Source organism: Arachis ipaensis, chromosome B9 (assembly GCF_059453495.1).
Source record: "Arachis ipaensis isolate K30076 ecotype BB chromosome B9, ASM5945349v1, whole genome shotgun sequence".
Lineage (NCBI taxonomy): Eukaryota > Viridiplantae > Streptophyta > Magnoliopsida > Fabales > Fabaceae > Arachis > Arachis ipaensis.
Window position 1 is genome coordinate 1,631,352 of NC_142444.1, and position 14,775 is coordinate 1,646,126.

General features: G+C 26.5%; 1 protein-coding gene across 1 annotated transcript; it reads left to right on the forward strand.

Annotated features, from left to right (window-relative positions):
- The first annotated feature begins 517 nt into the window (after positions 1 to 517).
- LOC107614692 (putative UPF0481 protein At3g02645) lies at positions 518 to 4,635 on the forward strand. The gene is made up of 2 exons (XM_021111597.2): positions 518 to 1,068; positions 3,217 to 4,635. The coding sequence occupies exons 1-2, from the start codon at positions 565 to 567 to the stop codon at positions 4,489 to 4,491; spliced, it is 1,779 nt and encodes a 592-aa protein (XP_020967256.2). The 5' UTR covers positions 518 to 564; the 3' UTR covers positions 4,492 to 4,635.
- Positions 4,636 to 14,775: the final 10,140 nt, after the last annotated feature.

A 14,775-nucleotide genomic window follows, 5' to 3' on the forward strand; every position in this document is an offset into this window, starting at 1 on the left:
TATTTACACAATTAATATAAAAGATAATTATTTTTATTAATATAACGTTATATATATATATATATATAATTATTTTATACTGAAAATAAACTAAAATTAAACTTTTAAATATTATTATACACACTTATTTTAATTTTAATAGGAACTTACATTCAAATTTTGTAATAAATAAAAATAAAATTGACAATGAAAGATTTTTTTTATTGTGAATCAACTTGATTCAAATAAGATTAAGTAAGATAGATTTAATAGATTAAATATGTCCCCAAGCATGGTTTAAATAAAAAATTTATTATATTACATGTTACACAATATAAATTACTTTTGACATTCATATATACATGTTCACACTTCAAATTAAGAATGACGTTTTCAACTTGGTTGGTCAATGGTAAATTAAATTCTCACATGAGAAATGCATTCTCAATTATTTAATTGCTAATGATTAAAAAAACTCCATTAAGGTGCTAATAAAAGCAGCACTCTCCAAATTAAGTCTTCACTCCATAGCATCCACAATAACATCTATCATAGTTTTTTTTTTTTTCCCAACAAGATACGATAATGTCTTCTTCTTTGAGATACACCATGTCCAATAATAATAATAATAATAATAATAATAATAATAATAATAATAATTCTAATTCAGCATTTGATGAACAAAGATGGGTGATTAACATCCGAAAAACCCTTGAAGAAGAACTAGAAGAAGAAGGTGATGAATTTGAAGTACACATATTCAATGTTCCAAAGCTTCTAATGGCAAGTGATCCAGATTCATATGTTCCTCAACAAGTTGCAATTGGTCCTTATCATTATTGGCGTCCAGAGCTGTATGAAATGCAAAGGTACAAGGTTGCAGCTGCAAAAAGGTTCCAACAACAACACCTTCAATGTCTTAAATTTGAAGGGCTTGTTGATCAAATTCTCAAGTTGGAGCGCAAGATTAGAAGATGCTATCACAAGTACTTGGATTTCAATGGTGAAACCTTGGTTTGGATGATGGCTGTTGATGCCTCATTCTTGCTTGAGTTCCTTCAAATCTATGCCATACAAGAAGGATCAAAGGTAATATTAATTAATTAATTTCATGAAGTCGAAGAGTCAGGTGTATTTGTTTTCATACAAAGTTAATAGTTAAAAATCGTTAAATAGTAATTTAGTCAAATTTATTAAATTATTTAATAATTTTCAAATATTAACTTTTACATCACGACAATCAATTGGATGTTTTTTTTCATCTTTTATAAATAATTAGCTTCAATAATAATAGTTGAAAAATTAGTTCATTTAGTTTTTCTATTAGAGAAAACAGTATAAATTAAGGGATTTGTGATGGTATTCTTCTTCTTATAAAGTTATTGGTATACTTTAAATTTAATCAATGATTTAACATTTATTAAACATTTTAAATTTGAAACTAATTAATTTTAGTTACAAAACTAGGGACAATTTTTTGACCACATACATTTTTAATAATACTCTTTAAAGTATATATAATATTTTTGTAATTGATTTATCTAAATATACTTTTACTTTATATAAAAAATTGAACTAATAATTACGAAATAATATTATTTTTAACCCTTTTTAAAAATATTCTCTTAAGGTTTAATTATTCTTTTAAAGTATAATTGATTTGTGTTTCAATTTTTAGTATTTTTATTTTTAGTTTTTTTTTTTAAATACACTCTTAATTTTTAGGGTTAAGTACTAAAATCGTCCCTAAGATAAGGGGCGAAAATCAAATTCGTCCCCGACCTTTTTTCGTTATTAAAATCATTCCCAACGTTCAAAAACGCTTTAAAATCGTCCTTTCCCGAATTCTTGGACCAAAATACCCTCATCATCATCATTCTCCTCTTCACCTTCCTCACTCCACCACCTCCACTGCCAGAACAGAAGCCTACGCCCAACGCGAACCCACCACCACCACCAGCAGTATCATCATGGTCATCATCACCATCATCAGAACTTTTCCCAAAATCAACCAAAATCAACCAAAAGTCCAAGATGAACAAGAACCCACCACCATTATCATCATGGTCATCATCATCATTATCATCATCATCATCAGAAGAACAACAAAACTCAAAATAGAACCCACCACACCCCCACTATCATCATCAACACCAGAACCCACCATCACCCCCACCTCAGAAAATCACAACTCAGAAAATCAGAACTCAAAAAATCAGAATAATCAAAACTCAAAACCATCAACAAACTTCAAAACTAAAATTCTTCCTCTTTTATTCTTGCTCTGCTTCTTCATCTTCTTTTAAAGAAATTCAAGCAACATGCACTTTGAACAATAATCAACAAATTCAGCAACAACAATATTCCAAATTTAAGCCAAATAAAAAAATCAAATTATAGATATTTCATAACGAATTTCACAAAAAATTCAGAAATTCTACAACAAAAATTCAATTCACAGAAGAAGAAGCAGTAGGCGGTGAGGGCGAGGAGGAGGAACAGTGGCGAATCACAGGCGGCAGGACGGCAGGACAACGGTGCGGCGGGACGGCAGTATAGCGGTGCGGCTTCCCTTCCCTCCCCCCTCCCCCCACCCCCCCTTCTTTCTCTCCCCAGTCCCCGTTTCTCTCTATATCCCTTTCTTTCTTTCCTTTCTTTTTTATTTATTTTATATTTATTTTATTTTATAACTTTTTTTAATGAGGGATAGTTTGGTAATAAAAAAATAAAATTGGTAAAAAAGATGATTTTAAAGCGTTTTTGAACGTTGGGGATGATTTTAATAACGAAAAAAGGTCGGGAACAAATTTAATTTTCGCCCCTTACCTTAAGGACGATTTTAGTACTTAACCCTAATTTTTACTATATTTTTATTGTTTCTTTCTACTTTGAATCTTTTCTTACTAATTTTAATTAGAGAAAATTTTGAAACCACTAATGTTTAATATTTTTGACCAGTATAAACATTAAATAAATACTAAATTATATTTAATAAATAAATTTTATTCATTTATATATGTAAATTTTAAAAAAATGTGAGTGTAAATTATATTAATTTATGTGTGTAAAATTTTGATAATATAGGTATAAATTATATATTTTTTGTATGCAAAACTCTTGTAAATATAGGTGTAAATTATTATTAACCAGATATTAATAAAAAATAATAATATTTACTGATCACATAACATTGCTTTTCTAATTATTCTCTTAATTTTTATCTTAATAATGAAGCAGATTCCTGGAGTTTCATCAAGCATGTCGCACTTGGTAGACTATGCAGGCAAGAAATCAGCACATAATGCAATCTTGAGGGACATTGTGATGTTGGAGAACCAAATCCCATTCTTTGTGTTAAGAAAGATGTTGGAGTTCAAATTCTCATCACTAGAAGCTGCTGATGACATGCTTAGCTTGATCCTCATAGGGCTATTCAAAGAGCTCTCACCTTTCAAGACCATGGAACATTATCCAAACAATGAAGTCTCAAAGAGTGTTCACATTCTAGATTACTTGTATGACATGGTTGTTCCAAGACTAGACCAAGAAATAATTGAAGAGGAAAATTATTACCATCAAGATGGAGAGAAAGATGGGAATGATGATGATGAGAAAATAGAAGAGGAGAAAGGGAATGTCAAGAAGTTCCTTAGTGAAGTTTGGAATATTCTTTCAAAATTGAATAAAGGGCCTGTGAGATCAATCAAAAGGGTACTAGTTTCTAAACCTCTTAAGCTTGTTGTTAAGTTACCATGGCAAATTATATCGAATTTTCCGGGTCTTAAGCTTGTTAAAGAGCCTCTCGAGCGAATGTTTTTCGCTCGAGAGAAAGGCGACGGCGAAGAAGAAGATGAGAAAAAGAAAAACGGAGGCTCGTCGAGTGCGAAAAGCGACGAGCCTCCGTTGATAGAGGAAATCACTATTCCTTCAGTGTCAGAATTATTAAATTCGGGGGTTCGATTCTCGCCTATGAACGGATGCATATCAAGTATTAATTTTGATGCAAAAACATGCACACTCTACCTCCCAATAATTTCTTTGGATGTTAACACTGAAGTTTTCTTGAGAAACTTGGTTGCATATGAAGCTTCAGGTTCATCAGGACAATTGGTTGTAGCACGTTACACTGAATTGATGAATGGGATTATAGACACTGAGGAAGATGCAAAGATTCTAAGGGAAAGAGGGATTGTTTTGAACCACTTGAAGAGTGATTTGGAAGTTGCTAACATATGGAATGGTATGAACAAGTCTTTGAGGTTGAGCAAGGTTCCAAAATTGGACAAGGTTATTGAAGATGTTAACAAGTTTTACAGTGGAACAACCAAGGTTAAGGTTAAGAAATTCATGAAGGTTTATGTGTTTGGTTCATGGCAGTTCTTGACATTGTTAGCTGCCATATTCATGTTGTTCTTGATGGCATTGCAAGCATTTTGTTCAGTCTACACTTGTAGTCGCTTTTTCGAATCAGCACTACAATCATCTTCTAATACTAGTAGTGGAGGAGAATAATTTAGTTTAATTAGTATATATAACATAACTTGATTGATATTATGTTGTGATATTTCATGTAATGTGATAGATTCTCTTAATTTTAATTTGTATGTGTTGATCTAAGTTTTAATTTAGGAGTGAGATTCGAATTCGAATTTAAGTGAAGACGAAGAGACTATGTTATTTGAGTTATAACTCGTTATGTATCAATGTTTTTTATTATTAGCTTTTCTTTTAGTTTATTAATTATTAAAATTTCAGTTTATCTAATGATAAATTCTTTTATAACTAATTTTCTAATTTAGTTTAAGTTTAATTAAATTTTGGGTTTTGTTAATGAATTTTTTTAGTTATTATTGTTTAATAAATTATTAAATTTTAATTTCTATGGTTTAATAAGTTTTAACTTTTTGAGATACTCGTTAGTATTTAAATCCTTAAAATTAAAGCCCTACATCCCAAAATCATAAATTTGATTAGAGTGAAGGATACATACATATATATATATATATATATATATATATATATATATAGTACTTTAATTAGTTTAATAATTTGGTTTCTTGGATTTGTATGTGATGGCTTTGAATGAAACATGAATATTCCTTAGGTTGTCAGGCATGCATATGTTCTCAGCAGAAGGGTGTCTTAACTATGAGATATATCATTTCGATCCATTATGAATAAATTTAATCATAAAGAATATTTAATATAAGATGATGCAATTACATACGTACGTACAAGTATACGTATGGCTGCTCTATACTTAATGAGAAAGTATTAGGAGAGAATTATTTTAGTGTACAATAATATATATAATAGAGAAAACAAAAGAAATTTAAGATCCTATAATAATTAATTTAAGAGTAGTGTATACTATACTATATTTGACAATAAATAATATGGTTAGAAATATAATTATTAATATTTTTTATCAATTTAAATTTTTAAAATAACGTCTTGAGATTTTTGGTTAACTCTAAAAAAGAAAAATATAAGACAAATAAAAGAAACTTATACAAAAAGCAAGCAAACCAAAAAAAAAATTATTATTATTATTATTATTATAGAAAAAGGATAAATCGATCTTTGATTTTTTTTCTGCAGATATTTAAGTTTCTGAGGATTTAAAAATACATTTAAATCTTTGACCTCTTTAAAATATGGATGTATCGATTCTTGAGTCTAATTTATTCAATTTTAAAAACTCTCTCATGTGTGCATCCGTATTGACCAGGTTAATACAACGGGAGTCACGTTTGATTTTTCCATTGAGTCTGACAAACCCAAATGAACATGAGAGATCAATATGTCTAAATTTTAAAAAGGTCAGAAATTTAAATATATTTTTAAATCTTCAAAAATTTAAATGTTTGCAGATTAAAAGGTAAAAGCTATTTGTCTTTTTTTCTATTATTATTAATGGGAAGTATAATGAGGTGTCATATGGGGTACAGCACACACCAGTTAAGTGCTTGTGATAATTATATATATATATTTTAGGACAGGTCCATTCTGTATTATAATGCTCTTAAAGCCTTTGTTTGGAGAGGTGAAGCAAACATAAAAATAAGGGAAAAGTAAGAAGTGAGTGACTTTATCCTGTTTAATTTTTTTTCTTCATTGCTACTTATTAGTTTAATATTAAAAAATTAACTAACTTTTATCTTAAAGATATATTTTTAAAACATACTAATATTTTTTTAAAGTTTTTTATATATTTAATTACAAATATCAAAGAAGTTATATTTTTAATAAATTATTTCTTTTTTATAGTGTTGTTAACATATATACCCTTAAAATACAAGTTTAATATTAAATATTAAGATGTTTGGTTATCAATATCTTAAAATCAAAACTTCATTTATACCTGAAATAAGATATATAATATGAATCCGGATCGGATTTGCCTACTCACATAGGCACAACCGCACAATACACCTATGCAATATTCTAGAAACACCCTTATATGATCAACTTTGCTGGTGAAATAGCGGCAAACTTTAAAAAACCTAATGTAAATAGCCGCGGTCCGTAACTGTAGGTAAATATGTGCAAAATCGTGACACTCATATTTAGCGACGGTTTTTTAATTGAATGTCGCAAACTAATTTAACAGCGACTGTATCAGCAATTGCTGGAAATCATCACAAAATTTTATTTTCGCGTCAATAACCAAGACGTTTTTCTTAGCCGCGGCGTTTGATTTTGCAAAACCGCCAGTAATTATGAAAAAACGGCCGTAATGTAGCGCCTCTCGTGTAGTGGTCAATATATGACACATTAAACTTATATGAATATATATTATTATATGATTTAATTATTACATATTCATCACAATCTAATTAAGTGAAGAAGAGTTCAAATTCAAAGATGGTATATATTATTACCAATTATGCCGGTAAAATGTCAATTATATTCAAAATTAAGCACGAGAAATTTATTTGTTGGGTGAAAAATCGTGGTACAAAAGTTTATTTTTGGCGCTAAATAATAATAATAATAATAATAATAATAATAATAAAATTATGCTCATTACAAGCTTCCTTTTCTTACCTCATATATAAATCCCATTTAACTAATAATTTGAACTGGTCTAATGGTTAAATCACTAGTCACTGTTTAAGTAAGTATTGTGATTTGAATTTTGTTTATAGTAAATTATTAAACAATATCAGTATAAAACCTTAGAAATGAGCCTTTGTTAAATTTGAATTTTAAATATTTCTCTTAATTGAATTGCAAGTATTCTTATTTTTTTTAAAATTTGAGATGTTTTAATTTTTATATTAAATATTAACTGCAATATTGATGACACCCAAGATTTTATTTTTATTTTTATTACAATATAATAATATGAAAACTAATATCAAACATGTCTTCTTTGAGATCCACTTTAATTTGTCTCTTAAATCTATGATGGTGAATTCTAGTATCAATCTTCAATGCTCCAAAGCATTCTATATATGGCTTCTAGATTCATAATCATATGTTCCTCAACAAGTTGCAATTGACCCTTACCATTAGATGAGTGTTAAGGGCAGCAATTTTTGTAATTTGTAGCCATCAAATAACTATCAATGATGATTTTAATGGTATAAAATTGGTGTGAGATTTCATCCAATGGCTCACTTTTCTTTGCTGATTACATGCTGGCCAGAATTTAAAAAAGTTGCTGCCCCCTAGACTTTTCCCTCATGATTATTGGCGTCCAGGGATCTATGAAATGCAAAGATATATAGAAGCTAAGGTTGTCCATGCAGCTGCAAAGAGGTTCCTAAAAACTTTCAATGCCTCAAATTTGAAGAAATTGTTGTCAAATGATAAAGTTGGAGCACAAGATTAGAAGATGCTAGCTAACACAAGTACTTGGATTTCAATGATGAACAATTGCGTGTGGATGATTTAAGGTTAGCGAACGGTCTAACTTATCAACTTTAAAAATAAGTTTAAAAAGTGAAAAATGTCTCGTATTTATAAACTATCTAAAGATCTTATCTTTAAAAGATATGAAACTTATAATAAAATAACTGAGATTTCTTCGAATATGTGTCGGATTAGCAACATCAAGAAGATCAAGGGAATTCTAATGAAGGAAAAAGTGATGAAAAATAGAAAAACTGATGATGTAGAAAAAGTTAAGAAAGTTCTAAGTGAACTTTGGGAGATCCTTTCAAAATTAAAGGTAATTATTAAAAAAGGTACTAAGACTACTAACATCTAAACCCTTTAAATTCATGGTTAATTAAATTAGCCTTGGAAACGAGGCGTATGTACTTAAAACAAATTAATGTGGAATTGGATTTTGTAAAGAGGTCCAAGGTGAATGTGAGCTTTGGGACGGTGATGGAAGGATATTTATAAGAGATTTTGATATTTAAGTCAACAAATGTTTAAGCAATTTTATAGGAGTCAGAATTTAGAAATATGAGTTTATTAATAGAGTATTTATATTAAGAATTTAATTTTGATATATTATCACGTATATTTAATCACATAATATTATATTAATAAAAGTAATTATTTTTATATTAATTATGTGAATAATCATTAAAAAAAACAGTTATAATTACATAAAATTATAAAATATTTTATATTATTTAATGCATTAAAATTAAATTCTTATATTAAATTTTTATTTGTAGATAATGAATGTTTTTCTCTTATTATTATTTGAAAAGTTAACCCATTTGTGTGTATATCTTTATGTCAGCAGGTAGATTAACTTGTATAGTTTATGGACTGATCTTTTTTTATATAGACAGGTTTTTATTGGGTCTATTGAGAATAGATTAGCTTATCTCTTGAACCAAAACTTTAATTATTTGGACTATAGTATGAACACCAATTTTGTAGAAATGAAATTTTTAAATAAAATACCTCTTCAATAATATTATTTTTCTCTCGGAAAGATAATAATGAAATTCATTACCAATAACATTCTTTTACACTACAACAATTTCGGCAAATAGCGGCAGAAATTTTGCGGCGGTTTTATAAAACCGTCGCAAAACGACAACATGCAGCACATATAGCGGCGGTTATTGGTTGGGGCTGCAATTAGGACTACATTTAGCGGCGATTTTTCTCGAACCGCCGCTATATTTCAATTAGGCTTGCATTTAGCGGCATTTTTTCTCGAACCGCCGCTATATTTCAATCAGGCTTGCATTTAGCAGCGTCTTTTCAAAAACCGCCGCTATATGTATCGTCGGGTGAGTTATTGTTTTATATTTTGCGGCGATTTTGTTTAAACCGTCGCAAATTGCGTATTACCACATATTGCCATGTTTTCTTTAGTAATAACCATCTGGGTATAATTTAGTTAAGTAAACACTACTATCTTAAGCTACATATGTTTAAATCATTGTTACTTAAACTCGTAATACTTTTTTTACGTTCGTTTTACGTAAAAAAAATTCACAAGTTAAATAAGCTATATATGTTAACTTATGTGAACAAATTTACCAATAAGATTTTCTTGTTTACTTTATTGGCATTTAAATTTGCATTCAAATATGGATGTAAAAGAAGAAAATAAAATCATACTGTGAACTAATTAAAAATCAAATATTTTTTAAAAATAATAATTATAAATATTTTCTATAAAATATTAAAACTAATAATTAAAAAATTTTCTACAAGTCATTAAAAATTCAAAACTTTATAATTTTAAATTTTAATTTTTTTATTTTAATGATTTGTTGAGCATTTATTAAAATAAAAAATTTAAAATTTTTTTAATAACAATCTTAACTTATATTTTTAGATATAAGAATTCATAATAACTAAATTTAAAATTAATTAATATTTTATCAAAATTAAATACTAAACAGAATAAAAATATTTTTATATGAAAACCAATCAATGATCTGCATATTATTGTGGTTAATAGATTCATAATGCTAACTGACCAATAAAATATAATATTTTTGGCAAATATTTTACTAATTTTAAATATTAAAGACTAAATTCTAAATCTTAATAAATATTTTTAGAAAATATTTGATTTTTAATACTTTATAAAAAATATTTATAATTATTATTTTTTTTTATGATTTACTGTACTCTTTATTGAATTCATTATGGATATTATTAAATGAATTCTTTATTGTACTCTTTATATACGCTTGGATCATATATAAATAGATGTACATTAATTCAAAGCAGACCCATTTGAATTACTAGGGACGTCCTAGCATGTATAATTCGAATCACCCTGATTCGAACTACCATAAGAGTACATGTAAGCATAATTCAAATTGGACAAATTCGAATTAGTGTTGGTTTGTCTAATTCGAATGAGACTGATTCGAATTACATAAGAATGTGCTTTTGGGAGATCATAGTAATATTTTTCAATTTGGTAGAATTGTGTAATTTAGGTCCTCCATTTGATTTAATTATGCATTTTACCCATATATATATATATATATATATATATATATATATATATATATATATATATATATATATATATAAGGTGTCTATAATAACTATGATCAGATATGAAGCATACAAGAAAAAATTGTATGGCAATCAAATGTGTTCATATAATATATATAATTATTAGCGCTATATACATCGAAGAGACATTTGGCTTGGTGGTAACAAGACATTGTTAAAGCTTTTCCTCTATTGGAGGAAGCGCGGGTTTAACGATTGAGTCCGGTCTGATTCTAATAACTATAAACGGAAATACTAAAATTTGGTGGCGGCGGTTTAGAACCGCCGCAAAACAAATGTTGTTTTCGTTTATTTGCTACGCCGCAAAATTGATAGACGTTTAGTGGCGGTTATTTCAGCAGTTAGCTAAAACCGCCACTAACCGTTTAGCTACGCCCCATCTTCTTGCGTTTCATTAAACCGCCGCGAAATATTTTGCGGTGGTTCAAAACCGCCGCTAAACGGCCCCAGCAACCGACGCTAAATGCCGGATTTGTTGTAGTGTTAGGCTGCGTTTATTTATAGAGATAGGATATTGAGATAAAGATACATAAGTACAAAATCGTGTTTAACTGATGAAATTTGAACGGAAACATTATATTCAAATATATTGAATTAATATATTTTGTGTTTATTTTAACAGAAAAAATACAGAGACACTAACAAAAAATATCATTTATTTTTTATTTTTTCTTTCATTATTCTTATTAATTTTTTATAATTATATTTTTATTATTATATTTTTTTTCAATTTTTTTAAATAAAAATAATGAGAATAAATTAGATTTCTATAATTTGTTTTATTTTATCACTAAATAAAATATAAAAATACTAAATTTTGTCTCTTTATTTTTTATATCTTATTCTCATCAATATCTTATTTTATCCTATTCTCAAAAATAAAATCAGTTCTTATGAACAAGCCACCTTTGTTAATTGAAGAAATCACTATTCTTTCAGTGAACAACTATTGAATTCGGCGGCTTTGATTCTCAATTTCTCACCCATCAATGGATCCATATCAAGAATCAATTTTGGAACAAAAGCATGCACACTTTGCTACAAAAAATGTTCTTGATGTTAATGCCAAATTTTTCTTGAAAAATTTGGTTGAATATGAAGCTTCAGGTTCACCAGGACCATTAGTTCGTTATAGCACGTTACACTAAATTGATAAATGAGATTATTTATTTTTTGGTTTGCATCAGGTCAAAAATCCAATAATTAATCTTTTAGGTACTACATAAAATAGGCGATTTTCTTAAACAAGTAAATTCTATTTCCATCCTCTAATAAATATTGAATTTGAAAGAAATGATTAAAAAATACAAAACTCTTATTCATTTGTGCCAATTTACATTAGTGATAAATAAAATTATAGACAAAAGAAGATACAAAGATTCTAAGAAAAAAAGGGATTGATGTGAATTATTTTAAAGAGTGATTTAGAACCATATTGGCTAGTGATTAATAATAATTAGGAAAATATATACATCTTAATCATAAACTAATCGAGATTTTATTATTTGTTGTTATTTGTTAAATAATTTAATGTATGCCAGTGTGTGCGCTCTTTTTTTTTTTTTTTACCGAAAATATATGGAGACTCGAACCCGCAATCTCTTAATTAAGTATGGGGAAACTATGCTATTTGAGCTATTGCTTCTTGGCACCAGTGTGTGCACTCTTATCTTGTTATACATGTGATTATTTATTGAGTAATGTTGTATTTATTAATTTTTTTTAAATTAAGTCCAACTAAATTGATTTAATATTAATAAAAATTATTTTTGTCACTTTATTTATTTACATAAATTTTATTGTTTAATTTAATTAGATTTAAAACATATACGTGTATCATTTTTCATATTTATTTGAGTTTGGATGATTATTATAACTTTAAGTCAAGTTATCAAAATAAATCATTTGCTATTTAATTTTATCAGAATATAATATTTAAAGATTGTATACACAAATGCAACTTTTATATTATTATAAAAGCTGTAATAGAGAATCAGCGAATTTAGTGGTTTACATTCAAACACAATGAAAAAGAAATCGCGGCACCCTTCCAGCAATTTCTTCGCGAACATAAAAAGGCATAAACTACGATAGGGTATAATTGTTTATGCTTGAGTATAAATACGCAACAGTTGAAAAGAAGTTAGAGAGAAAAGTTAAACGTTTTAGAGAGAGAGAAAAATTGTGAATTGAGAGGAAAAGTTTAGAAAAGATTTGGACATTTAAAATTACTAAAAATTTAAGTGTAACGCATTTATACTCAAGTATAAACCGCTACACTCCTATCACGATTTATGCTTTTTGATATTCGTAAAGAAATAGTTGCAAGATGTCGTGATTTCTTTCTCATTGTGTTTGAACGTAAACTGCTATATTCCTCTAGCGATTTATGTGTATACTAAATCTTCTTTATTGTTTTTGAACGTAAACCGTTATACTACACTTGCAACAATTTACTTATATACCAAATATGTTGATTTCTCTCGCAATTTCTATAATAATGTTAAAATTATATTTGCATATACAATCTTTAAAATTTGTAATCTAATAAAATTAAATGGCAAATAATTTATTTTAATAACTTCTCCATGACTTTATAAGATTAAGTTCATATATCTGTTGATAAAATCTTTTGGTTTGGAATGACCCACGAATTCATAGACTTTACCTTAATATATCCAAACAAAAAATAATGAGTTAGTTTAAAAATATTAATTATGTATTAAAATTAATTATTAAAAATTAATAATTATATATTTGTGTATAAATATATATTTTATTTTATTTATTTTTAATATATTTTATATTTTAATATATATTTTATACTAATAAATAATTTAAATAACTAATTTTAATATAAACCTCATATGATTAGAGCTAGTTTGGATTAAAAAGCAGGTTTGAGTTCAAAAAATCATCATGTCTATCCAATCTATTATCTCAGTTTAAAGTAAAGAATATATATATATATTGATAAACATAAAAATTATTTTTTAAAAAAATAAAATAGACAAAGAATATAAAAATTAAACCCACTACTGACCCAATATTCATATACATTGTATTTTTTATAATTTATATTTTTTATTTTAATTGATTAATATATTTTTTGTCAAAATAACGTACACAGTTCTAGTACCTATTAAACTTTTTTGGTAATTTCTATTTTATTTTATCAAAAATATTTAATAACAAAAAAATATTAATTAAAAACAGTCAAAACTTGTTTTATTTAGTATTTATTAATTATCGTGATAATTAATAAATATTAAATAAAATACGTTTAATTTTAGCGGGTTTTTTTTTTTTTTCCGACCGTTATTTTATTAACATTACCCTAGATTGTGAATCATAAATTATAGATGTAGATTAGATTTTTCAAGAGCTATCAATAGAGTATAGGGATCCACTTATAGGAAACAGATATTTGACCAATTAATTGAAAAGAAAATAAATTAATGTATTATTATTGATACCATTTTTACTTGATTATCGTTTCCTTATATGCTCCATAAATTAATAATTCATTTCTGGAAATAAATGTTTGAATACCCACTAGAATATTTATTCTTATTTTATTTGCAAATCTAACGCATAAGATTTTAAATAATCCAAATGAAGCCAAATATGGTATCCATGTAAAGACATGCATGAACCTCGTTACTATCCACGCGTGTGTATAAAAGGAAAGATACATTTGTTATCTTTGTGTTTATCTTTTTATATATTTATTTAGCATGTGTGATAAAAGGAAAAATATATTTGTTATCTTTGTGTATATCATTTGTGTATAAAAGGAAAGATATATTTGTTATCTTTAATTTGTGTATATTTTTTATATATTTATTTATGAATTTAATTTTAATGTACTGATAGTATAATATATTTTATATAATTATATTTATTTTTTTATAATTATTTATATGATTAATATAAAAATAATTATTTTTATTAATGTATATTATATAATTAAATGTATGTATAAAATTAATCTATACGAATCGTACATCAAAATTAAATTTTTATTTTATATTAAAATTAATAATAAAAAATAATATTTTTTATTTCATGAAAAAATACAAAAATGATATAAAAATTATTTTTCAGTTTAATAACAACTATTCTTGGATAATTAACTCTTTTTACAATAAGAGTTTGATTATTTTAAATGTTAGAAGACTAGTAAGTTTTATGATTTGTAGTTATTAGTTAGTCGTTATTAATATTTTTAATAATATGAGATTATATTTAATGGTATAAAATTTTTCACGTTTCTTTTATTAATTAAGTACTAACCAAATTTTAATAAAAGTATTAAAAATATCAAAATGTAAA